The following is a 23,972-nucleotide window of genomic DNA, read 5'->3' on the forward strand; positions in this document are numbered from 1 at the left end:
TTAAATCCTTTGTTCTCGGTATGGTACTATATAGACTATGTAATGTTACGGGTACACCTTTAATTTCTTATTTATTGAAACAAATTTTTAACAAATAGTTATAGATTCAAACAATAACATGTGAATGTGAGGTACAAACCGATTTGGTTTTAATAAAATGAAAGGCTTTTGAAGACGTTGTAAAATATGAAGATTATATAATAATAAAACAACGATATATTCTTACCCCATGCCTCTGAAGACCTTAAACAGTAAGACTATAATAATATAACGACATCTTGCTTCTGAAGAAGTATTGGCATATAAAGACTACATTAGTATAACAACACACCTCCTGTTTCTGAAGGAGCGTCTCGGGGTTCTCAGTGAGCAGCACAGAGCCGGAGAAGAGGGTGTTCTCTACGTGGTCCAGCCAGGAGGAGGAGGACGAGACTGCCGCGTACAGCTGCTGCTCCGCCTGGGACCCCCCTCGCTGAAGGCCCCCCGGCTGCAGACACACAACACCATCAGCGTCACAACGCTGGAGCGCTGGGCAATAGATCGACTTCAATATCTGGATAGGAGACGTCGTCTTTTTGAAAACAATAAATAATATGAATGTATTGGTGTTGAAGATGAGGATGAGTACGTGTTACCGTATTAATCAAGGTTTTAAAAAACGTAAAAAAAAAAATCGATCTCCATACAGTGATCGACTCTCCAAAATTTGTTTTGAAACAGGTGTTGCGTCCAAAACAGTCTTGTACTCTCGTAGAGCCCCACAAGCATTAACCAGGTATAACCAGTGGGGGTGCAGGCAGACGCACCTGCGTGTCTGCGTCCTCCATGGTCTGTCTGAAGCCGTCGAACAGACACCTGATGGACGTGGTGTCGTGGGGCTGCGCCTGGTCTGTATACAGAGACCCCGGCGGAGTCACCCCGGAGGTCCTGGAGTAGACCTGGAACCCCCCCACAGGGAGGCAGAGGAGCAGATCAGGACAAGGACCCTCATCTCATAGACCACAACAAACACCAAAGATGAAGAGGAAGATCCCTTCTTACACGCATAGCAGTATATGACTTTTCACTTTTTCCTACTTGCATTATTTAGTTCTTGAAGTCTAGACGTGCACTTTGGTGAGCTGGACTGTTGTTGTGGACATTTGGCGACACTTTTGAAAAGCCAATGAAAGATGGCTACTGAAACTGTTTGCACAACAACAATGTATTCTTTGGCTGCTCTGCCCATTTTGACTTTAAAACTAGCTTGTGCAGCACTTTGATTGTTCTCATCCTAAATGGCGATGGATATAAATGTGTATGTATAGGGCTTGTACAACCCAAGGTCACATCGCATTGACCGCTGCCATTTTGGAATCATAGGAGCATTGTTAGTAATGTTGTTTTGGTCATTATTTTGTGACAAATTATTAATTTCATAATGATGAAATTATGTTGAGACAATGTTGTGTTTAATACTGCCACATCAGTTCTCATGTTAGATGTGGGAAACATGTTTTCATTTGCCTAGCTCACGGAACATTCACCATGTTTTAGGATTTGATGATTCCTCTCCACACGGCGGTGTATCGGCAACTAATTAAACCCATGATGCATTCTGATGTACAACCCCTATTGGCTGCTGCTCACACGATGAAAACAATGTGTGAATCTATCAGCCTTGTCCTTGTCCTAATCCTCATCCCAGTCTTTCTATAAGGGGTCTTTACCGGCTGCTGGTGCTCCTGCTCCAGGGTCTTGTGCAGCAGCTGCAGTTTGGTCCTGAGCTCCAGTCTCAAGCTCTCCCAGCGCTGCCTGCTCTGCTCCTGGCAGGCCTGTGCCTCCCTCTCCGCCAGGGCCTCCGCCGAGAAGGGCGCCTTGGTGCTGGGGGAGGGTAGGGGGGGAGGATAGAAGGGAGAGGGTGAGGAGGTGGACAAGGGGGAGTATATAAATCAATTTATAGGTGTTCTTTGTATTCTCCTTGATGGGGGAATTGATTGGGAACTTTCGTCTATATTTCGTTTTATTTATTGTCTTATTGTTTACAGCGGCAGGTTAACAGGTTGTACAGCCCTGTATGACCATGGTTCTGTGAGCTGTTTGAATAGCACGCTGAGGGATGGATGGATCTGCTGATTGGTTGGAGTGTTGACAAGCTCTGTGATGTTTGGCTGCATGTTGAGAAGCTGAACGCCGATTGGCCGTGTGTCGACAAGCTGCATGCCGATTGGCCGTGTGTCGACAAGCTGTGTGCTGATGGGCCGTGCGTTGTCGCTCTCCATGCTGATTGGCTGCGTCAAAGGACTGCATGCTGATTGGGTGGTACCTGGCACTGCTAGGCGAGGCCTGCTGGATGAGGATCTCCTCTCCTCTGCTGGCCACCGACTGGAGCAGCTTCTTCTGCTCTGACAGCTGCTCCTCTAGCTCCTGCAAAAAGTGAACAAGTGTTCAGTCATGTATCTCCGACCTAGTATCTGTTAGGGCTCTGACCAGTGTTGCCAGATTGAGCCAGATTCCCCGCCCAATCTGGACAACCCTGGCTGCTGCAGACCATCTCGCAAAACTGGCTCGGACACAGTACCATCACATGCCATGTATCTCCTCTGTTAGGGCTCTGACCAGTGATGCCACATTGGGCCAGATTGGGCCAGATTGGGCGGGAAATCGGGCCCAATCTGGCAACACTGGCTCTGACACAGTACCACAGCTACATACCATGTAGTTTTGCACTGCAAAAATGTTGTAGTACACATCAATAGCGCTTTATGCGGTCTAATGTCGAAATGTTCCCCTCAATGCAGTTCAATTTTGTTTCTTATCAGCCTGGAGTTGCCCAGAGGGCAGTCTGCCAAGGACTGGTTCAATGATCACCATATTACACCACTCGTTGATCAATTAACCTCACAATGTAAAATAAGGAGAGAGGATGCCACCACAATAATGGTTCAATTATTATTATTTTGAGTTTTGCTCTGACTGTATTAGTTGCATGGATGGGGGAGGCAAGGCAAGGGTAGAGTCTCCCCATGTCCCTTTGTTGTAAAGAACCAAAGCAGTGGTGAGGTAAGAAGCACTGAAAGAAGCACGGGCGCCATGTTGGAGCCATGGGCTTCTGTTCAGTTCATAAACTGTTTACTGGCGATATTAGCCCATATGCACAACCCCTCCCTCCCTCCCCCAGCCTGGACTGTCTCTCCTACTGTTTCCATTATTCTCTTTTCTTTGTCCATATTTGATGCTGGTTTCTAGACTTTATCGTTGCACTGTTGTACTTACTTGTACTACCACCATGACACCCATTCTGCTAGAGCACCATACGATGCATACTGAATCACAGGGTATGCCCTGTTACTGCAACCAGCTCATGCTTATACTTTTGTTTTACTATCTTTTATTGTCCATTTTATTCATGTGGATTATGAATAATATCATCATGTTTATATGTTGTATGTGTATGCTGTGTGTGATGTCTTTAAGCTACTGTTTTCTTTTTTTGTTACTTTCCCCTCGGGTTCAATAAAGTATCAATCTATCGATCTATCTATCTGCCTGAATCTGCGCTCCCGTGTTTAAATTGTTGTGATAGTAAAGTGTTTCTGAATATGGAGGGCGACCTTCTGCCTCTGGAGGCTGTCCTGGCGCTGCTGGCAGCGGGTGGTGTGGGCCTGGGCCAGCCAGTCCTGGGAGCTGGGGCTGTAGGACGGACTGGAGTCAGAGCCGCTGGACTCCTGGTCCAGCAGACATCCCTGATAGGAGCAGGGGACGGAGGAGATCAGTCACATCGAGGAGATTTGATATTTTCATGAAGGGTGACACATGCATGAAGGTAAGGGTATTGGTACGATTGTATTACTTTGTTTTGTTTGTGTTTACTGCTTTAGTCATTTAGCTCCTCCTCTCCTCCACACCCCTCCTCCTCCTCCTCCTCCTCCTCCTCCTCACCTGGATGCTGCCCTGCCTCTCCAGCAGCATGCCCTGGAGCTCCTCCAGGCTGTCCTTCAGCGTTACCAGCTTCCCCGCCAGCCGCTCCGCCTCCTCCTTGGTGGTGTGTCCTCCCTCTCCTCCTCCTCCTCCCTCTCCTCCTCCTCCCCCCTCCGTCTGCAGCAGGCTCTGGCTGTGGAGGGACAGCTCGGCCAGCGCCAGCACCTTCTCCTCGATCTCCAGCAGCATGTTCTGCAGCAGCAGGAGCAGAGACGCCAGCTCTAACATGCTGCCTCCTCCTCCCCCGCTCGCCTCCCCCCTGGGGAGCGCCCGCCGGAGGAGGTCAAGAGGACCAGAGTTCCAGGGTGGTCTCCCCCTGCGTCTCCCTCTCTCTCCCCTAATCCAGAAGCTCTCCCTGGGCCGGGACTAGCGGGGGCGCTCCCCCCTCTGCTCTCCTCTCCAGCCCGCCTCCCGGGCCTCCTCCCCTCCCGTGCGTCCTGTGAGCGGTAATCCCTCCCGCCACATGCCCCCGCGTCCCGAGGCCACGACGCACGTCCTCTCGACCACAACAACCCCCAGGAGCAGCTCTTAAGAGCTTCAGCCCTGGCCCAGATCAACTAAAGACCCCCCATCGCGAGTGGGACCCGTCCCCTGTTGTCGTGGTCTCACAGCTTTCTGTTGTCCTGCACACGCTCAGAGGCTCAGGCAGGTGATTTACCCCTCCCCAGGTGTAGCTCTGGACCTCCTCTCTGACCCACTCACACACGCCAGGATATCTGCCTTGATCCATTCACCACGTAGTACGTCCCGGCTCTGCACGCAACAGCCAATCCCGTCAGTGGGATCCCGTCAGTGGGATCGGTAGCTCCCCCCCCCCCCTATGGCCCAGCCCCATTGGCCGTGCCTTGTCTAGCAGGCTCCCTCGGCTGCTTAGAAGATATCTGCATAATCTTCTTAGCAGCTACCGCGCTACAGCCACTTGGCCGCACCACTACGTGAAGGCTAAGTCGGCTATTGCTCTTGTTTACCCTCTGACATTTCCTGACCCCTAAGCCCCCTCCCCAACTCCCCCCCCTGCCACACACACACACACACACAGCTCTCCCCCCACAGTACTAACTCAAGTACTTTATTCAACTTTTTCAACTCAAAAAGGGAAAGAATATTTACCAATATATGGTAAAGATTTGATAAAGAAAAGTGATATCCAATGGCATAATCAGGGTTATTTATTCTGTGAGCTTGAGCCCATAATATTGAATCAACACTAAGCAACTTTGGTCACTTTCTGTGTGTTTTAACTGCAGATCAGTACAGGAACAGGGACAGTAGAGAGGAGGGGAGGAGAGGAGGGGGGGAGGGGAGAGAAGGAGAGGAGGAGGGGAGGGGGGAGAGGAGGAGGGGAGAGGAGGGGAGGGGGGGAGAGGAGGAGGGGAGGGAAGGAGAGGAGGGGGGGAGAGGAGGAGGGGAGAGGAGGGGAGGGGGGAGAGGAGGAGGGGAGGGAAGGAGAGGAGGGGGGGAGAGGAGGAGGGGAGAGGAGGGGAGGGGGGAGAGGAGGAGGGGAGGGAAGGAGAGGAGGGGGGGAGAGGAGGAGGGGAGAGGAGGGGAGGGGGGAGAGGAGGAGGGGAGGGAAGGAGAGGAGGGGGGAGAGGAGGAGGGGAGGGGAGGGAAGGAGAAGAGGAGGGGAGGGAAGGAGAGGAGGAGGGGAGGGAAGGAGAGGAGGAAGGGGGAGGGAAGGAGAGGAGGGCAAGAGGGGAGGGGAGGAGGAGAGGGGAGGGAGAAGAGAGGAGAGGCGGGGAGGGGAGGAGGGAAGGAGAGGAGGATGGCAGGAGGGGAGGGAAGGAGAGGGAAGGAGAGAGGGAGAGGAGAGGGGAGGATAGGAGAGGAGGGGAGGTAGCAGGCTGAGGTACCTGACAGTCCTCCAGCTGGGGCTCCATGTCGTCCTCCCCCTGAGGCGGGGGCTGCAGGATGGCGCCGATGCCCCCCCGGGCGCCGGCCAGCCAGCGGCCCAGCTCGTCCGCCTGCCCCAGGTACAGCTGCACCGGTTTGTCCTGCTGCTGGCGCTCCAGCCGCTCGCTGAAGCGCTCCTGATAAGAGGGAGGGGGGGGGGGGGGGGATCACATTCTGTTCCTCTAGCCGCCCTTTGTTGGGTGGGCCTTTTCCCTGAGGAGAGGCTCCAGCTGATTGGGCGGGGCGACGTCCCCCTTGATGACATCCTGAGGAGGTCCATCTATTGTTTACTACCATCTGGGTAGTCTGGCTGAACGGAAGTGGACAGCGTCTATTGCTTAGCGGCCGATTTGGCCGCGACTCCTCCCCTTCCGGTTGCTGGCGTTACCAAGTTTTCGAAATTGTTTGTGGAACTAGACATCCAATCTTGTTTAATTTTAATATAATGTAATTACTGATTACTGACTATCTGATTTCATTACAATGGTAGGACCACAACATAGCCTATTTTGACATTACCTTGGAAAAGCCCAGACTCCGTCTGGCAGGATTCTCCCCGGGGACGATGCGTTTGCGGTCACGACTATCGCCGGTTGGTGTGGATTTGGCGCATCGTTTCACTCTGACAGCGGCATGAGCGTTTGACATGGATTTTAACCAATGAACCGATCCGTTCCACTTCACAATAGCTCCTACGGTATTTCTTTAGTAGTGTTCTACAAGAACCACATATAAATGTTAAAACGTCGTTCGTTTTTATAGGTCCCGTGGGCCAAAGTGTATGGTGGCTTGAAATCATCGTGACAAAGAATCAAACGATGTTTGTTCTTTTTATCTATAAAATTATCTCCACATAGGCGACATACATCGTTAATGGTTTTTTGTGGCGTTTGGGATTGAGCCATTTCTGACAGCCTCTGAACGTCAAGAAGTTCCGTCAAAATAATTTCCCCCCCGGCACTATTTTGCATGGACACCGCTGCTGCTTCCCGGGCTTAGCCCCGCCCTAGACGATTGTGATTGGTTTAAATAAATAAAACAGGCCCGCCCAGTTTCCCCACGGATAGACGGCTCGAGGTAGCGTGACTCCAGACCATTCTACTTGCTGTAGTTTGGTCTGGCTTTGCGAGACTACCATCTGGGTAACCAATAAGAGGGCTTGAGTGGGGAGCAGAGCTGTTCTCACAGCCTGAGACCTGTCTGCCACTGTATAGGAAGACCTTGCTTTGGCCAATGCCTTTGACGTCTCCTTGCGGAGGTCTTACATGTTTATTATAAATAAGTTCTGAAGACTCTTTGTTCTTAAACAGTTTAGACCACCACGATAAGCCAGGGGACGACACTAACACCAGTCTAGAGCCCAACCCACCACCATGTCAGGGGTCCCTGCTGGCGTTACCTCCAGCAGCTGTTGCTTCCCCGAGGCCTTCATGTGGATGGTGGCCATCCTCTGGGCCAGCACGGCCAGGGACGACTGCATGGCCAGCTGGTCCGCCGTGTCGCCCACGCCCGCCGCGTCCCCGCTCAGGTCCTCCGAGAAGCTGGCCTGCAGCCCGTCGATCTCCCCCTGGACCGCCTGGACCTCCAACGCCAGCTCCTGAGGGGTGTGGGCGCGTAATGTGTTTGTGTGTGTGTGTGTGTTGTGTGGTTGTGTGTGTGTGTGTGTGTGTGGTGTATGTGTGTGTGTGTTTGTGAGAATACATTTAGTAGGGGTAGCACAGGAGTACCACAGAATTACAATGACACTACTTTCAGTTTAAGGTGTGTTCGTGTTGTGATGTATACATTCTCCAAACCGCTCCACTCGTGTGAGATGTTGGATAATCAACATTTTTTAACTAAATAGCAGTTTGTTATTAAATTATAAATAATAGTTCCGCAATATATATCGACTCTAATAATCACTCTACACACTTAATGTCGCACAATACGAAATTATCTTGGAGTGCGTAGTTAACACACATCGGTTTGAATTTGGATTTTGATTGACAATAGTTTGAATCAAATCAACTGCCAGATCATTGCTGCGGAGAGAGGAGGGGAGGGGCTGGGGGCGGGGTCTAACCTGATGGGCCTCCATGAGGCTGGTGGGGCTCCTGTCCCCGGGCAGAGCCTGGCTCAGCTGGGTCTCCAGACTCTCCATCTTAGCGGAGATGGACTGCAGGGAGCCCTGGTAGCGCTGCTGCTTCTCCAGGGCCTCGTACAGAGACTTCTGCTTCTCACTGATCTGAGGGGAGAGAGAGAGAGAGAGGGGCAGGGCTTATCTCATGGTGCCATCGTCGCTACTATGGGCGGCTAGAAAAATGAAGGCGAGCAATCGTCCTTTAGATCCCTTCAGAAGAGACATTTTATAGATGTCGTCATATAATAATTATTTATAGATGAACGTCATATTACGTTTTTATCAGATCTTTTTATTTATCTTCAGAACATTGAATTTTATTTATGTTTTCATCAATTCAGTATTTATTTTACTCCATTATATAACAACGCTGATTTAATTTCAAGCATTTTTCCTCTTTTTTCCAAAGAAAGAAAAAAGAGAGAAATGGATCTAAAGATGAAAACAAAACACTTTATACCTTACCATAATATTAATATAATATTAATATTAATAATAATATACAATTACTGTGCCTCTAAGGAACTGGCAGAAGAGCGTCAACATCCTCACTTTAATACGAACCAATAGTCAGTCCCACGTACCACGTTCTTGAGTGTTTCCCAGGACCTCTGCAGGTCGTCCAGGTTGGCCACGGTATCGAAGGTGGGGTCGTACAGCTGCTGGACGGGGGCTCTGGTGAGGGTCCCACGCCCCGCCTACAAACACACATCCACCACACAGTCGGTGTCAACACCCGCAACACTCAGGTTCTCAATACAAAGTACAGGACAGAATCCCTTCTGCTGTGATGACAACACATTGGGACAGTGTCCTCAGAGAGTTGCTCATCCTGAAACATATATATAAATATATATACTGTGACTTCCATCTGAAAGGCTCTGGGTTTGATCCCTCATGACTAAGTATTAACAATTAGCAACATATATCTACATATATATAGATGTATTTATATATCTTTATGTATAGAGGAGTAAGTACCCTGCTGGCAGCGTTCTGGCTGTGTGCAGCGAGGGACGGGGGAGAGCTGCTGGTGGGGGGGGAGGACAGCTCGCTGGTGACCCCCTCCTCCCCTGATTCCTCGGTGACAGGGGACAGCAGGGTGTGGCACCGGCCCGCCGTCACCTGGAGGTGAGGGCAGAGACGGCAGGTCATAAGAAGACAGAGAGACAGGGGATGGAGGCATGGACTGGAAGGGCACAACGGATGGTTCACTGTGATCCGTCACTGCGACTAGGGTTGTAGGTACGATTTAAGAGCTAGGGTTTGAGTGTCATCAGTTAGAAATGGGGTTGGCTATTAGTGAGGGAAAGGCTCTGTGAGAAGACCGCTTCTGACGACCAATGTACTCATACAGAGCAGATATTCTCACAGAGCATTTCACTCACTAAGGGCTGGCTTTCTGACCAATCAGGGAATCTTTTCCATGACTTTAACAGGGAATCCATCTTGTCTGTCTATCCCGTTCACAACTCAAAAGCTCACTCTTTCTGCATTCTTCTTTCTCTTTTCAAATCTCAAACTTAACAGCATCTTTAAGTTAACCACCAGCATGTTTCGAAGTTGAAAGAAAGAGTGAGACAAAGATTGAGTGAAATATAAATTCATTCATTTTGTTCAACGTGTCCTTTCAATTTAGCGAATCATCCAACAATTGAGCTGGTCTAAAACAGCAATGGATTGATCCAGCGCTGATGCGGTTCCTGCTCTGTTACCGTGACAGACGGGGCCTTCTGGGCCCTGTCCTCGTCAAGGTGGTCCAGGCCCACAGGGAGTCCTTCCACGTCGGTGACCGTCAGTAGCATGGTGGCGTGCTTGGCCTTCACCGACACCATCTTGCACTTGGAGTTCAGGGAGGCGATCTGCTCCTGGTAGCCCTTGATCTTCTGGGCCAGCTCCTGTTCACAATCAGACAGAGGGACAGGTTTCACGCACCGTCCATCCATGAACTCTATGAAGAACAAGTCAAACACTGATCTGAACGCGCCGTCTTTATGGCCACCTTCAGTGAATGATAGACTGCGGTCACTTGCCATGCAGACTATGGTCGTTACCAAAACGTTCATACTTCCCCAACTCAAAAACAGCAATATTTGTTGCAACACCCGTGGCTTGTTTATATATTGGTACGCTCTTTGACATGGCACTAAGTATCTATAAATAAAACAAATGAATTACAATACTGCAATAGTGATTGATATTGATCCACACTGCAGCAACTTCAGATGACATTGGAATGAGTCAACCGCTGCCTACAAGCATCACACTAAAGCGCAAATGTGTGCATGTGTGAATGTGTGCATGTGTGACCATGTGAATCCGTGAAGGAGTGTGAATGCGTGACTGAGTGTGTGTGTGTACCTCGTGGTGGATGATCTGGGCCTGCAGCTCCTGGATGCTGTTGGTGGAGAAGGGCCGGTCCTGGATCACCCCGTGGGCCTCCTCGATGAGTCCCTGGAGCTCCCGCACCTCCTGCTCATACTGCTCATACTGCACCACCGACTCCTGGGGGAGGAACACCCACCACATCCTGATGGAGCACCGACCTAGAGGCAGTGTACTGGCTGGGGCACTAACCCGACTCCAAACCCAGAGAGGCACCGGGTTCGATCCCCAATTCATGACTCCTTGCTAGGTGTCCTGGAGTGAAGATGCTGAACCTTTACCTGCTTACAAATTGTTGGTTCTAAGAGAATTCAAAGTTTGAACCATTTTCAAACTTTCAGTGAAGCAAGTAATCGAGTGTCATCTTTTTCTATTTTCATAAATCAACCTCCCAAATGTATCTGTGTTCTTCTATGTTTTTTAAACTTTTATTTCTTGTCCTAGTTGCTTTTTTTCCTCTTGTGAAACCGCCAGTAGGTTTGAACGAAAAAGCACTTGAAAAAACAAAACCACAACCAAACAGTGTGGCAGCAGACGAAGCGGGCAGCGTACCTGCAGGATGTTGCACTGCTGAATGGCCACGTGCTGCAGCTGGCTGGCCTCCTGCTGCAGACGCAGGCCCGTGCGGCAGATGGCCAGGTTGGGCATCACCTCCTCGGGCACGCGCAGCGCACTCTGACACATCTGCACCGCCTGCACCAGCTGCTTGAAGCTCTCCATATCCGCCAGGAGACGCTGACACACACAGAGGGAGAACCAGGCCACATGTTGGGGACACAGTTGGTCAAATGCAATGACTGATACTAATTTAACCTGTTTAGGAAAATTTTTGTTAATCTTGCTATGGATTTAAATGTGAGGAATATCACAAAAACATTTTCTGTAAATGCAGATGGACAATCATGTTGTCAAGATCAAACCTAAAGGATCTTATCTGATTCAATCAAATGTAATTCTAGAACTTGATTTCCCTTGGAACGTGGTGATGGGGAGGGAGAGGGGAGGTGACAAAGTTACCATTTTGGCCAGTGAGGCATATATTTTCCGACACTAGTCAATGAAAAAGAGATGAAATGATTGACATAGATAATCAATAAAAACTAATTGAGGATTTTAGTGGTTAACGTCCGAGGGTAGATACGTAACCATCCTCCTTCAAGGAATACAACAGTTAACCCCTGCAAGGCTAGCTAGGAGCGGAGCTAACGAAGGCTAACTTGGGTGGTGAGCCTGTCTCCATGGTTACCTGTCGCTGGACCAGCTGCTCCTTGAGGCTCTGGCGGGCCAGCTCTGGGGAGGTGAGGGTGGTCTGGACCTGCTCCAGGGCCCCGTGGAGGGCCTTCACCTCGTACTCCAGCGCCTCCATGCTCTGAGGACACCGCAGGGATGGTGTTAGGGTGAAAGCTTTTATTAACGTCTACTGTGTAAATCTATATAGATAATCGTACATCTACCCCAATATCAAATCCTGCTCCGGTGATGAAAGGTCTGTGTGTTTAAATGTAACAAGCGTGTATTGTGTATTGCATGTGTAATAACGGTAATGAAACGTGCATTAACTGTAACAAAATGTATATTCAAAGTTACGTTGTGTGTATTAACTGTATATCCAGCCTGTGTGATAACTGTATTGATAATGTTTATCAACTGTATAACCAGCCTGAATAAGCCTGTATGATAGCTGTGTTGATAATGTTTATTAACTGTATAACCAGCCTCATTCAGCCTGTATGATAGCTGTGTTGATAATGTTTATTAACTGCAGCCTGAACCAGCCTGTATGATAGCTGTGTTGATAATGTTTATTAACTGCAGCCTGAACCAGCCTGTATGATAGCTGTGTTGGTGACGTGTACTAACCTTGTCTGCGTCCTGCAGGCTCTGCAGCCGGGTCTTGATGCTCTGCTGGAGCTCCTCGGCGTGGCGGCTGAGCTCACACACCTGCTGGGTCAGAGCCTCCACCTGCAGCACCTCCGACAGCAGCTCCACCTTCTCCGCCATGGACTCCAGGTCCCCATGGAGCTCCCGTGACTCACGCAGCACCGCCTGAACGCAGGAGACAGAGTCACTACAAGTGGCCTAGGATTGGCCTAGAAGGGACTTACAGGGGGCCAAGTGTAGCTTTGGCCCAAAATGACTTAAAAGTCAGATGTAAGAGTCCAGCTGAACCAAACACATTTATCTTAAGTGATTTCAAGGTTAGTAACGTTAGTTTGTTAAGTTGGTAAGTGGATTAAAGATAGAATATGTAATTTTCAGCCACTACAGGGCTTTTTCATTTTATTTTTTTGATGTCCTATTTTTTACATTTTATAATTTATTCTTGATATAATATATTTGTTATGGGTCAATAAAAAAAAAAAATAGTAGTAAAAGTATGTGTGATTAAATGACGAAGAATAGTTTTTATACACAGTACAAGACATTTATTAATACCTATAAGAAAGGGTTGGTAAAATGTAAAAAGGTTGCTTTTATGATTAATGCGTTTACATTAAATGAATTAAAAAATATCTTAAGTGCAGCTCGATAAGTGCTCTAAAGTGACTTAGTCAAGCATTTGATATGTGGGCGGTTCCCCTACCTGGTACATCCTGATCTGCTCCTGGAGATGAACGGAGGAGTTCCAGATGATGTTGGCTCTCACCAGGCTCCGTGCCCTCTCAGACCACCTCAGGATGAAGTCCAACATCTCGTTGTACTCGTCCAGGTAGCAGACAGCCTGGGGAGAAGCAGACACCAGAGAGGTCAGGGTATGGGAACGGATGCACTGCATTATCAACAGAAGTGATAGTTCCAATATAAATGAAATATAAATAACTATTGACCCTGTGTTTAATTGTGCTTTTTAATACAAGGAACAGTGTGGCCAAGAAAATATATATTTTTTAAATTAAAGACGCCATGCCACGCCCTGACTTTAGTCCACCTCTATTCAATTCCCTGGATATGAAATGTTCATCACATTGTCCAGCGCTTACCTTTTTAAGCCAGTTGTTCCTAGCGTCGGCTAGCCTGCTGGTATGGTGGTGGATCTCCGACAGCTTGCTCGTAGTATCGCTTAGCTGCTTGGCTAACAGCGGGTTCCTTCGCCCAAACTCCTGTATCGCAGCCTCCAGCTCCGACAGAGAGCGGCCACAGCTGTCCAAGTCCTCGGCCAGACTCTGAATATAAAAATAGAAAAGAGAAACTGTATTAATTCCTAATTTTTTTACCAGGTGGAGTTTCATTGTAACAGTTCTAACGGTTAAAACTATAACCTTTAGTTCTCTCACCTTGACCTCGTCTTTGGCATGGTCCACGTCCGGGGACTTCTCCTTGAATTTAGCGGCGATAGCTTTGAGCTTCTCCGATACATCGTGGATTTTGGAGCTGAAGTCCTCCTTTATGTCTCTGGTCTTCTGGATTTCCCTCTCTCTGGACAGAACCTGAGACGGAACAGACCATAGGTTTGCCAATGACACATTTCCTATAGAGGCTGTCTCTAGGATGGATAAAATATAGGATGAATAAAGTAATATAATTCTAAAATCTAAAACTATTATAAAATACTTTATTTTCATTTTTATAAAACATAATAAATCAAATACCTATCTTAAAGTCCCAATGTGTCACATTTCATCTAGCTCGTACCTTAAAATAACCTGGACATATCTGCTGTCAATTCACCAATCAATATTGATTTCAATAATGTTATCAATAAAATCAGATCCTATAACTGATGCCTTCTACAAATAAAAAATGCTGGCTAGCTCTCTCCATGCTGTACCTCTCTTTGTTTTCAAGAGTCTTACTCAAACACTCACAGAAACCCCTCCCATTCATGCCATCATATGCTAGCCTTTTTTGAAGTCTGGAAGTCTCCTGCCTACTCACTGAGAGGGGTTCAATCTGACATATTGCGACTTTAAATAAAAATATAAACACATTAAAAAAAAATTGAATGGGAATGCGCTGAATCCTAAGAAGAAGAAGGTGGGGTGGTACCTGGTCTTCGATGGCGCCCAGAGCCAGGGACACCTCGGCCAGCTGCATGGAGATCTCCGACGGCAGGATGGTGTACAGGTCCAGGTACTTGGTCTGCTGCTGCTCTGCCACCTTGTCCACGTTCTGACGGTAGGTGATCACGTCGCCGTGGACAACCTGCCCACCACAACATCAGGAAGAGGCTAATTAACCCTGACCCTAATGTGTGTAATAAAGCCTCCCCAACGACTGGAGCAACAGAGGGGGATTTGTATAATAATGATAATGATAATAAGAATAATGTCGTTGATCACGTGACACATCTTTTGCGTTTTGTTTGGATATCTCATATCTCATCTTAACTTTTAGTTTTAGTTTAATTAATTAGTCATTCACATTTTTTGTGCTTGTGTATGTGAAGCACTTTGTAACTGTTTGGTCTAAGAAGGGAAATATAAATAAAGTCTTACGTACCGTACCTATTTACGTAGCAACATCTCTCTGCTTTGGCTCAACTCTACCAGCTGTGTGCTTTGTTTTTCCATTCCACATAGCTTTTATTCTATTTGGATTATAGATAGTTTACACTCGGGTGCTCGGGTGAGAGGTTTCCATGAATACATGCATTTACCAGTTTTCACCTTAGGGGTGTAGAGTGTGTGGTTTTTTATTAAAGTGTGTCCTTTTTTTTCCTTTATCCAACCTCCATCAGTTTCTGCTAAAGCTTCACTCCGTTCATGACCCCCTTTCTCGACAATCCAAACGCGTTCAATGAACTCCAAGGTCCGCTCACCTCCAGGTTCTGCAGCAGGGCGTCGATGTCCGGGGTGGGGTTGTGGAGCAGCTCCCGGGTCTCCTGGATCCAGGCCTTGATCACGCTCAGGTCCTTCTCCAGCTCCTCCCGCTCTCGCAGCTCCTCGCTGGCCTGGGCGTGCCGGGCCCTGGACTGGGCCAGCAGGCTGGGGGACAGACACAGCAACCTCAGGGTGGAGCCCCAGACATCGCAGTACATTTGGTAGTGGAGATTATAGTGCCTTAGTATTTGATTAGAACGAGGGCCACTAGAAGGTGGGAGAATTAGAAAATCTGAATTAGGCACATCATTCATAAACTACAGGGGGTGGGGGACAAGCATGGAAGACCAAGATCAAGTTTTAAATGACCCAGTCACTGATGGAACTGTAATCCGTTATTTTAATCCTCATTTAGTCTTGTAGCTAGTTAGTATATTTACTTTGGTCGGGTCGAACCACCTTTGAGATGGGCTCTCTCTCTCCCACCTCCCCCCACCAGCCCCCCACCCACCTCTCCAGCTGGTCCTGCACGGCCCGGATCTCCTTGAGGCTGGGCAGCTCCTCCTGCTCGGTGGTGGGCGAGGGCACCTCCACCACGTGCAGCAGGCTGAGGGCGTACTGCCGCAGCAGGGTGAGGCCCGACAGCTCCCGCTCCACGTCCTGGCTCAGCAGGTCGTGCTGCTCCTGCAGGCCCTGCAGCGCCGCCTTGGAGGCCTTCTCCACCGCGCTGTCGGGCACGCGGGCCCGCAGCTCCTCGGACACGTCCCGCAGCTTCCCCATCTGGGAGGGAGGGACGGCGGAGAGGGAGGGGGGGGTGTGTCAATGAATGTAGATATCAAATAGATACCAACAGTAAACTCAATACAGTATGAAAACCTGCGCATGTGTGCAAAGGTGAGGGGAGATCTACCCGGTTTACTGGAGAAAAGCACATTGTGGTTAAATCCATATGTCTTTATTATTTTGTACTTCATTGAACGACAGGGAAGGCAGACTGGGGAGGTGGGGTTAGAAGATGAGAGACTGATGCGTCCCCATGGGGCCTACCACCGACGCCGTGGCCAGCTACTACTAATCCACCCTTTTGTTGATTCGTGCACTTTCTGTTTTGGTGTTCGCTTGGCGCTGGCCTACCTTCTCCCGGAAGGTCCTCCACTCCTGGGCCGTGTCCTCCAGCACCCTCTCCTGGCCGCGGGCCACGCTGCGCAGCCGCGTCCAGCGCTGCCACACGGTGGTCATGGAGCGGCTGATGGTGGCCTTGCTGGCGTCGCTGCCCACCAGCTCCAGCTGGGCCGCCTGCTCCTCCAGACCGCTCAGCTTCTCCTGGAAGCCGCTCACCAGGGACACCAGCGACTGGAGCAGGAGGAGGAGGAGAAGGGCCGACGTCAGACCAGGGTCCCTGACCTTCTAGCTGTCCTATACTATGGATATGGATCTTGTAGCTGGGTGTGGTCCAGTTCTATGTTCAAAATGTCAGCATGTTTATATGTGTACGGGGGAGCTACTGAACCTGAAGCAATTACAACCGACCCTGGCTGACGGACCCTAAGAGTCTTGTGAGTCTTATCCATCCGTATATGTTTTATAAATGGACGAGATGGTAATGTGGGTTGAAACTCTGAGAGTTGTACTCTGTTTGATTTGTTGTGTCACTTCATTTTTCATCCCATTTGTGCCATTTATTTTATCGATACTTTCGTGCCTTCAACTCTGGTCAGCTTTAACTTTCCCCAACCTCTATCTTCTATCTTCTATTAGGCACTTTGCAGCCCTACTGTAAATAACGTTTATTGACCTGGATGGTATAAATAATCTGTATCAGTGGTTCTTTAACTGTGGTACGCATACCCCAGTCGGAGAACCACTGACTCCACCTACAGTACAATAGGGGACAATACCCGGTGGCTGCACAGCTTGTCCTCTGCCTCCTGGCTGGTCCCGGCCTTGGCCGTGCAGAACTCAGTCAGCTTCTTCTCCGCCTCGTTCATGAGCTCGATGACCGTCTGCCTGGACTCCTGGTAGGCCTTCCACTGGGCCACGCAGCTGGGCGGGGGACATCATCCTCATACAGTCAGTGGGCTGCCCGTTTCCATGTGACCTCGGTAACGTTCGTCACAAACACTATGTCCTTTGCCGGTAAACAATTTTTGCCGGTCCTTCGCCGGGTCAATTTGGCACTTTGATATAAATAACTATATACATTATAATAATATAATATACAGGAAATAGTAGTATATTACAGAGCAGTGTCATGGTTCTTTGAGTAGAGGGAAGTAGCATGGTACTTTGAGTATAGAAGAGTAGTAGTGGTTCTTTGAGTTATGTATGTATAACGTATAGAAAACAAAGACTAACAACATCAGAGATTTTTCTTATTTATTTCTGAAGTTATGATATATGTGTATGCCATTTGGGGGACACTGCTGTTCTCAACCCCTCAAATGGGAACCCTAACCCTGGCAGTGTTAAGGCCCGTACACTACACACTTGAGCTACACAGGACTACCACCAGTAGAAACAACGCTTTGGACACTTTGACCCTACAGCAATGACCAGCGTACAACACAATGCCCCCCGATGCCCCTGCGCCACCCCCCTACCTTTGCACAACACAATACCCCCCCCGATGCCCCCGCGCAACCCCCCTACCTGTGCAGGACGTCCTGGTGGCACTGCAGCTGGTCCCGGACCTCCACGCCCCTCTGCTGGGCCGAGCCAACGCTGAGGCGGAGCTGCTCCCGGGCCGATGGGGTGACTAGACGCTCCAGCTGGCCCGGCAGCTGGCCCAGCTCCTCCAGGTGCAGCAGGAACTCCTGCTCCGTGGACAGGATGTCCTCCTGCTGCCGGAGGCACTCCTCGTAGTTCTCCACGTCCACGCCCAGGCTGGCCTGCTGCAGGAAGGACACGGCCTCCTCCAGCCACTCGCACGCCGACTGCATCCGGAAGTGGTAGCGCTGGCACAGGAGCAGCGCCTGCTCCAGGGTGATCTGGGGAGGGGGCGCGCGGGTTAACGCTGCTGGAGGGAGAGCTGCCGTCGCTATTCACGCCTCGATTTCGCCGGTGGATGACCCCCACATTTCAGTGGTCAAGGCATGTTTTTAACAATCTTAAACAATAAAACAATCTGATAATCAAACGTTCATCAATAATTAAACATAGCAGGAATGAACCCTTATTTGATCCTACCCTCCGTCAACTCAATTTCTAGAAGAATAAGTTAACCAGCAATAAAATTGTTGCTATAAACTAGACCCCTCCCATTCCCTTTGTTCACCCTGCCAACTACAAATTCATCGTATTTACTGATTTTACCAAAGCACCTCTACTAGTAATGCATCAGCCATCATTTTATGTACGAGTGGTAGAGAGGAGAACCCATCACCTGTTTAGAGCTCAGAGCTTTCTGGACCTCTGCCTGGAGCTTGGCCATCTCCTCCAGGCTGGTGTCCATGTGGGCCGGCACCAGCTCGTTGGCGCTGACGTACTTCTGCTTCTCCCGGCTGCTGAGCGCCGCCACGATCCTCAGCCGCGACTGCACCTCCTCCTGCATGATCTGCTGCTTCCGGATCTCCTCCTGCACCTTCTCCAGCCGCACGTCCACGATGACCGCGCAGCCCAGCTCGTCGCGCACCTGCTGCAGCCAGTCCAGCGTCCTCGTCATCTCCGTCTCAAAGTCCTTGCTCTGGACGAAGCGGTCCTCGCACTCCTCGATCAGGTCGCCCACGGCCGCCTGCAGGGAGTGCAGCTCGTCCTGCCACAGCACCACCTGCTCCTTGGAGGCGTCCTGCGCGGCGTGGTCCACGTGCGTGGCCAGGGTGTCCATCTGCTCCATCAGCCGGGACAGGTGGGAGCTGGCGCTCTGCAGGCTGCCCGCCAGGGCGTGGTAGTTCTTCAGCCGCTCCTCCGCCGACTGGGTCTCCGTGTTCACCTTGACCAGCTGCTCCTTGGTGGCCTTCAGCTCCGAGTCCACCTGCATGGCCATGGCCTTGTGGTCCTCAAAGGACTCCAGCGTGTCGTCCAGGTGCTCCACCCTCTGCTCCACCAGCCGCTTCAGGCCGTTGTACAGACTCACCAGCTGGGTCATCTCCTCGGGCCGCCAGGGCTGGCCCGTGCTGCGGAAGCCCTCCTTCTTCTGGTTGAGCTCCCCCACAGCCTGGCCCAGGTCGCCCAGGTCCACCAGGATGGCCTTGTAGTCGCCCTGCAGGCTGATCACCTCCTCTGTCTGGAGGCCCACGGGCTGCTTCTCCAGGTCGTTGAACTGCTCCTCCAGCTCCTTCAGGGCCTTGTGAGTGATGTCTATGAAGGAAGCGTACTCCTTTCTGGCCAGGATTGCCTGCTGGATCTTCTCCTGTTTCTCTCTGGCCAGCGCTAGTATGGTGTTGTACTGCTGGGGCAGAGTGTTGAGTTTCTCGTCCAGGTAGCAGTGGTCCACTTCGTTCAGAGTGGGCAGTATCTCCTGGCCGGCCCTCTGCACAGTGAGGAGGAGGTTCTCGTATTCCACCGCGTGTTCGATGATCTGCTGGTACTTCAGCATCTGGAACTCCAGCTCTTGGTCGCCGTTCATGAGGTTGATCTCCGGGAAGGTGACGATGTCAGCCTGCTTCAGCCACTGGCAAGTCTTCTCCAGGTCAGTCTTGAAGTACTTTCTTGACGTCAGCGCCTTCTCCAGCTCCTGCAGCCGCTGGCCACATCTGTGCAGTGTCTTGTCGAAGATGTTTTGCAGCTCCTGCAGCTTGGTGAGGATCTCGTTCTTCTCCTCCTCACTGGCGTCCCTCATCAGGTCCCGGCCCTGCGCCCACAGCGAGGTCAGCTCGCTCTGGTAGGCCTTCAGGCTGCTCTGGATGTTCCGGCAGGTGCGCACCTGCTTGGCCAGGTCGTCGGGCAGCAGTGCCACGCTCTCCTCTGCCTGGGCCTTCTTCTCGTTCTGCTGGACCCAGGTGATGGACTGACCCACGGCCATCAGAAACTGGGTCCTCTCCGTGAACGCCTTGCTGAGGTGCTTCCTGCGCTGGGCGACCGTCACGCCCAGCGACTCCACCTGCGACTGGGTGTCGGCGATCAGCTGCTGCAGCCGCTGGCGCTCGTCCAGGCCGAGGTGCGCCAGGATGCGGTCGGCGTCGGCCATGGCCTGGGCCAGCAGCAGCTGCTTGGCCTCCAGCTCGCTGCACACGCTCAGGTGGTCGAACAGGAAGCTCTGCGCCAGCTCCGGAGGGGGGCTCATCTTCATGGCCTCCGACAGGGCGGGCTGCTGCTCCTCGGCCCAGTCCCGCGCCTCCCTGAGCCGCGCCTCCACCAGGGCCATGTCCTCCAGGGTGACCACCGAGTCCTGGACCTTCCTCTCGATCAGGCTCTGCAGCTGCGCCCAGCGCTGCTCGAAGTGGCCGATCTGCTCCTTCACCAGCTCCTTGTCGTCCAGGTTGAGGTGCTGCACCACCTTCTGCCGCTGCTCCTTCAGCTCCTCCAGGGTGCCCCTCTGCTCCTGCAGCGTCACCGCCAGCTTCCGCAGGGCCTCCAGGTGCTCCGAGGAGCTCTCAGCGTCCGTTCTGCGTCAACAACGACACGTGGGTTTAATTGTAGGATGCCTTATATTATAACCCGTATAACATAGCGCTGAGTATAAGTGATCTTTACACAATATCACAACACAACACAGCACCACAAGTCCCCCCCCCCATCAGCCAGCCGGCCCAGGCCTCACACCTGGCCAGGTTGTCCCAGGCGACGGACACCTGCTCGAACAGCGCCTCCATGGCGGAGATGCAGCGGTGGTAGTCCCGGGAGCGCAGCAGGTCCTGCTGCCGGTGGCCCTCCAGCGTGCCCGCCTGCTGGCAGAGCTCCAGCCAGGTTTGGCTGAGCCGGGCCAGCTCCCCGTGCTCGGGGGAGTCCTGGCAGGCCGCCAGCCGGCCCACGCTGTCCGTCATGCGGGTCAGAACGCTCTGCTTGGAATGCAGCTGCTGGCTGAGGTCCTGGAGGGAGACGGGAGGAGGATTGAGTAAGTCATGTGTTAGTGTTGACTGTGTAGTGTTGGATGTGTAGTGTTGACTGTGTTGTTGTTGACTGTGTTGGGAATGGATGTGTAGTGTTGGATGTGTTGTTGTTGACCGTGTAGTGTTAATGTGTAGTGTTGGATGTGTTGTTGTTGACTGTGTAGTGTTAATGTGTAGTGTTGGATGTGTAGTGTTGGATGTGTTGTTGTTGACCGTGTAGTGTTGGATGTGTTGGTGTTGACTGTGTAGTGTTAATGTGTAGTGTTGGATGTGTTGGGTTGACTGTGTAGTGTTGGATGTGTTGGTGTTGACTGTGTAGTGTTAATGTGTAGTGTTGGATGTGTTGTTGTTGACTGTGTAGTGTTAATGTGTAGTGTTGGATGTGTTGGTGTTGACTGTGTAGTGTTAATGTGTAGTGTTGGATGTGTTGGTGTTGACTGTGTAGTGTTAATGTGTAGTGTTGGATGTGTTGTTGTTGACTGTGTAGTGTTAATGTGTAGTGTTGGATGTGTTGGTGTTGACTGTGTTAGGGATGGATGTGTTGTGTTGACTGTTCGGTGTTGGATGTGAAGTGTTGACTGTGTTGGATGTTTGGTGATGAATGTGTTGGTGATGGCTTGCAAGACGATAATCGTCACACTACTTGAATGTGTTGTAAGAGATCTGGAATAGTCTGATATTCTCTCAACATGGGAGAGACGAATGGTATATCTGTGTCCTACCTTGACTTGGCACAGCATGTTGTCAGCCATCTTGGTCTCCAGCTCGGCCGGCCTGCGGGAGAAGGCCAGCAGCTGCTGCTCCAGGTCCTGGAACAGGCCGGACAGATCCTGCTTCTGCTCCTTGATCTCCCTCCAGCCCTCAGACAGGGCCTGGGCGTTGGACATACGCTCCTCGATCTGGGACACACACACAAACACACCTCTCAGGAACCGAGCACGGTGAGGGTCACATGTGAACACGCATGTATGTATGTATGTATGTATGTATGTATGTATGTATGTATGTATGTATGTATGTATGCATGTATGTATGTATGTATGTATGTATGTATGTATGTATGTATGTATGTATGTATGTATGTATGTATGTATGTATGTATGTATGTATGTATGTATGTATGTATGTATGTATGTATGTATGTATGTATGCATGCATGTATGTATGTATGTATGTATGTATGTATGTATGTATGTATGTATGTATATGTGTATGTATGTATGTATGTATGTATGTATGTATGTATGTATATGTGTATGTATGTATTGGGGTTCTGACCGTGAGTTTGATCCTCTGCACCTCGGCTGCGGTCACCCTCACAGTGTCGTCTGACAGGTCGCACACGGAACACACCAGGTCCAGGTATGTGATGGCCTGCTCCTGGAGGGCCCGGTAGTGTTTAACCTAGACACACACACACACACACACACACACACACACACACACACACACACACACACACACACACACACACACACACACACACACACACACACACACACACACACACACACACACACATACATACAATCAGAAAGAACATGGTTGAAATCAGTTAGGACCCCATATGGTTTGCGTCAGTCACCAACCAGCCTGCTCATGGCTCTCAATACACTTTGTTTGATCGTCTTACTTCCTCAATTGGAAGTTTGGAAGTTACTTTGCTTATACAAGAGATTGTAGTTTTAACCTGACAAGAAGGACAATAAACTAGACCCAAACTGGTTTTAAACTACAAATTCCAAACATTCTGACGATAGGGTCCAAACACTTGATTCCGTTGCCATAACGGCTGTGTTATGATTTCTAGCAGTCATGGCAACGGACCCAAACGATTTGGAAGCTCCCCATTGGCTCAGCCCTGTCGGGTTCCATCGTGATGCCATGTGGCCGCTCTGAAAGCCTGCGTCTCAGGGCACTGGGGTCGTCCGGCAGAACGCACCTGCTTGAGGGCTTCCTGAAGACCAGAGGGCGGCTGGTGCTGGTGGAGCTGGAGCTCCTCTTGCACAGCAGACAGCCACGTCTGGCTCTGCTGCAGGGTGTCCTGGTGGCTCACATGCTTCTGGAGCTCGCGGTCCAGGCTCTGGTAGACCTGCGGATCAACAACCCATGGTTAAAGGCAGAGGTAGGACACAAAACACAAGAGGAGAATGCGTGTAAGGGGGGCTTGAAAAGGGCTGGTGATAGTTGAGATCCCGAGCCAAGCTTTGGTAACACTGCGGACCGACAAGCTGAGAAAGGAGGGCCTGAAAAGGGGTTGCATCGGTGTAGCTGCATTAAGCAGGTCAGCGTCTGGTCCTTAAAACCCTACAGCACTCTGATGATGTCACAGTGCCTGTAGTCGCTTGTGAGGTCATTCGGTAGGCAATCAGCTGAAATGTATAGTAGGTGTGAGCTTGGTCTACTGCAGAAGGCTTCAGTAAGGGTTGGGATGCACCATGTGTGTGTGTGAGTTTGATCTACTCCGACCCCACCACAAACCCAGGTCTGGCTCTCACCCGCTGGGCCGTGTTGCAGATGGCAGAGTAGCTGTCTCTGGTTCCCTGCTGCTGGGCCTGGACCTGCTGGCTGATCTTGGCCTGGACGTGCTCCGTGCAGCTGGCAACCAGGCCCTCTCCCTTCTGCTTCAGGCTGCCCAGGCGCTCCTCAAAGCCTGCGATGTCCTCCATGATCGCCTGGGAACGCCAGGTGAATGAAGGGGGATATTTGGAAAGTTGTTAAGTCAGGCGGTTCTTTATGGTATCCCGATTGGTCCATTGAAGTAAGTAAGTAAGGCCTACTATCACAACTTTTGGATCCATTGTCGTTTTCTTTTGTAATATTAGATTCCAACAGTTTTTGTTTCTTTCTTTCCTGATCTATATTATC

General features: G+C 50.4%; 1 protein-coding gene across 9 annotated transcripts in view; it reads right to left on the reverse strand.

Moving 5' to 3' along the window:
• syne1b (spectrin repeat containing, nuclear envelope 1b) overlaps nucleotides 1-23,972 on the reverse strand; it is a 130,265-nt gene that overhangs the window by 42,983 nt on the left and 63,310 nt on the right. For all 9 annotated transcript variants that reach the window (XM_056591112.1, XM_056591113.1, XM_056591114.1 and 6 more), the window contains 31 exons: nucleotides 23,603-23,779; nucleotides 23,047-23,196; nucleotides 22,383-22,508; nucleotides 21,827-22,003; nucleotides 20,818-21,083; nucleotides 18,500-20,660; nucleotides 17,767-18,104; nucleotides 17,016-17,160; nucleotides 16,252-16,470; nucleotides 15,629-15,897; nucleotides 15,117-15,282; nucleotides 14,345-14,500; nucleotides 13,633-13,785; nucleotides 13,339-13,521; nucleotides 12,942-13,079; nucleotides 12,218-12,403; nucleotides 11,604-11,726; nucleotides 10,910-11,092; nucleotides 10,334-10,477; nucleotides 9,688-9,870; nucleotides 8,954-9,097; nucleotides 8,557-8,670; nucleotides 7,916-8,077; nucleotides 7,250-7,447; nucleotides 5,811-5,987; nucleotides 3,922-4,152; nucleotides 3,594-3,725; nucleotides 2,306-2,406; nucleotides 1,710-1,863; nucleotides 807-938; nucleotides 332-487 (listed from right to left, as the gene is read on the reverse strand). In XM_056591112.1, coding sequence (XP_056447087.1) covers nucleotides 332-487; nucleotides 807-938; nucleotides 1,710-1,863; nucleotides 2,306-2,406; nucleotides 3,594-3,725; nucleotides 3,922-4,152; nucleotides 5,811-5,987; nucleotides 7,250-7,447; nucleotides 7,916-8,077; nucleotides 8,557-8,670; nucleotides 8,954-9,097; nucleotides 9,688-9,870; nucleotides 10,334-10,477; nucleotides 10,910-11,092; nucleotides 11,604-11,726; nucleotides 12,218-12,403; nucleotides 12,942-13,079; nucleotides 13,339-13,521; nucleotides 13,633-13,785; nucleotides 14,345-14,500; nucleotides 15,117-15,282; nucleotides 15,629-15,897; nucleotides 16,252-16,470; nucleotides 17,016-17,160; nucleotides 17,767-18,104; nucleotides 18,500-20,660; nucleotides 20,818-21,083; nucleotides 21,827-22,003; nucleotides 22,383-22,508; nucleotides 23,047-23,196; nucleotides 23,603-23,779 — 7,344 coding nt within the window. The remainder of the gene's footprint in view (nucleotides 1-331; nucleotides 488-806; nucleotides 939-1,709; nucleotides 1,864-2,305; nucleotides 2,407-3,593; nucleotides 3,726-3,921; nucleotides 4,153-5,810; nucleotides 5,988-7,249; nucleotides 7,448-7,915; nucleotides 8,078-8,556; nucleotides 8,671-8,953; nucleotides 9,098-9,687; nucleotides 9,871-10,333; nucleotides 10,478-10,909; nucleotides 11,093-11,603; nucleotides 11,727-12,217; nucleotides 12,404-12,941; nucleotides 13,080-13,338; nucleotides 13,522-13,632; nucleotides 13,786-14,344; nucleotides 14,501-15,116; nucleotides 15,283-15,628; nucleotides 15,898-16,251; nucleotides 16,471-17,015; nucleotides 17,161-17,766; nucleotides 18,105-18,499; nucleotides 20,661-20,817; nucleotides 21,084-21,826; nucleotides 22,004-22,382; nucleotides 22,509-23,046; nucleotides 23,197-23,602; nucleotides 23,780-23,972) is intronic.

This window comes from Gadus chalcogrammus, chromosome 5 (genome assembly GCF_026213295.1).
Source record: "Gadus chalcogrammus isolate NIFS_2021 chromosome 5, NIFS_Gcha_1.0, whole genome shotgun sequence".
NCBI classification, from domain to species: Eukaryota; Metazoa; Chordata; class Actinopteri; order Gadiformes; family Gadidae; genus Gadus; species Gadus chalcogrammus.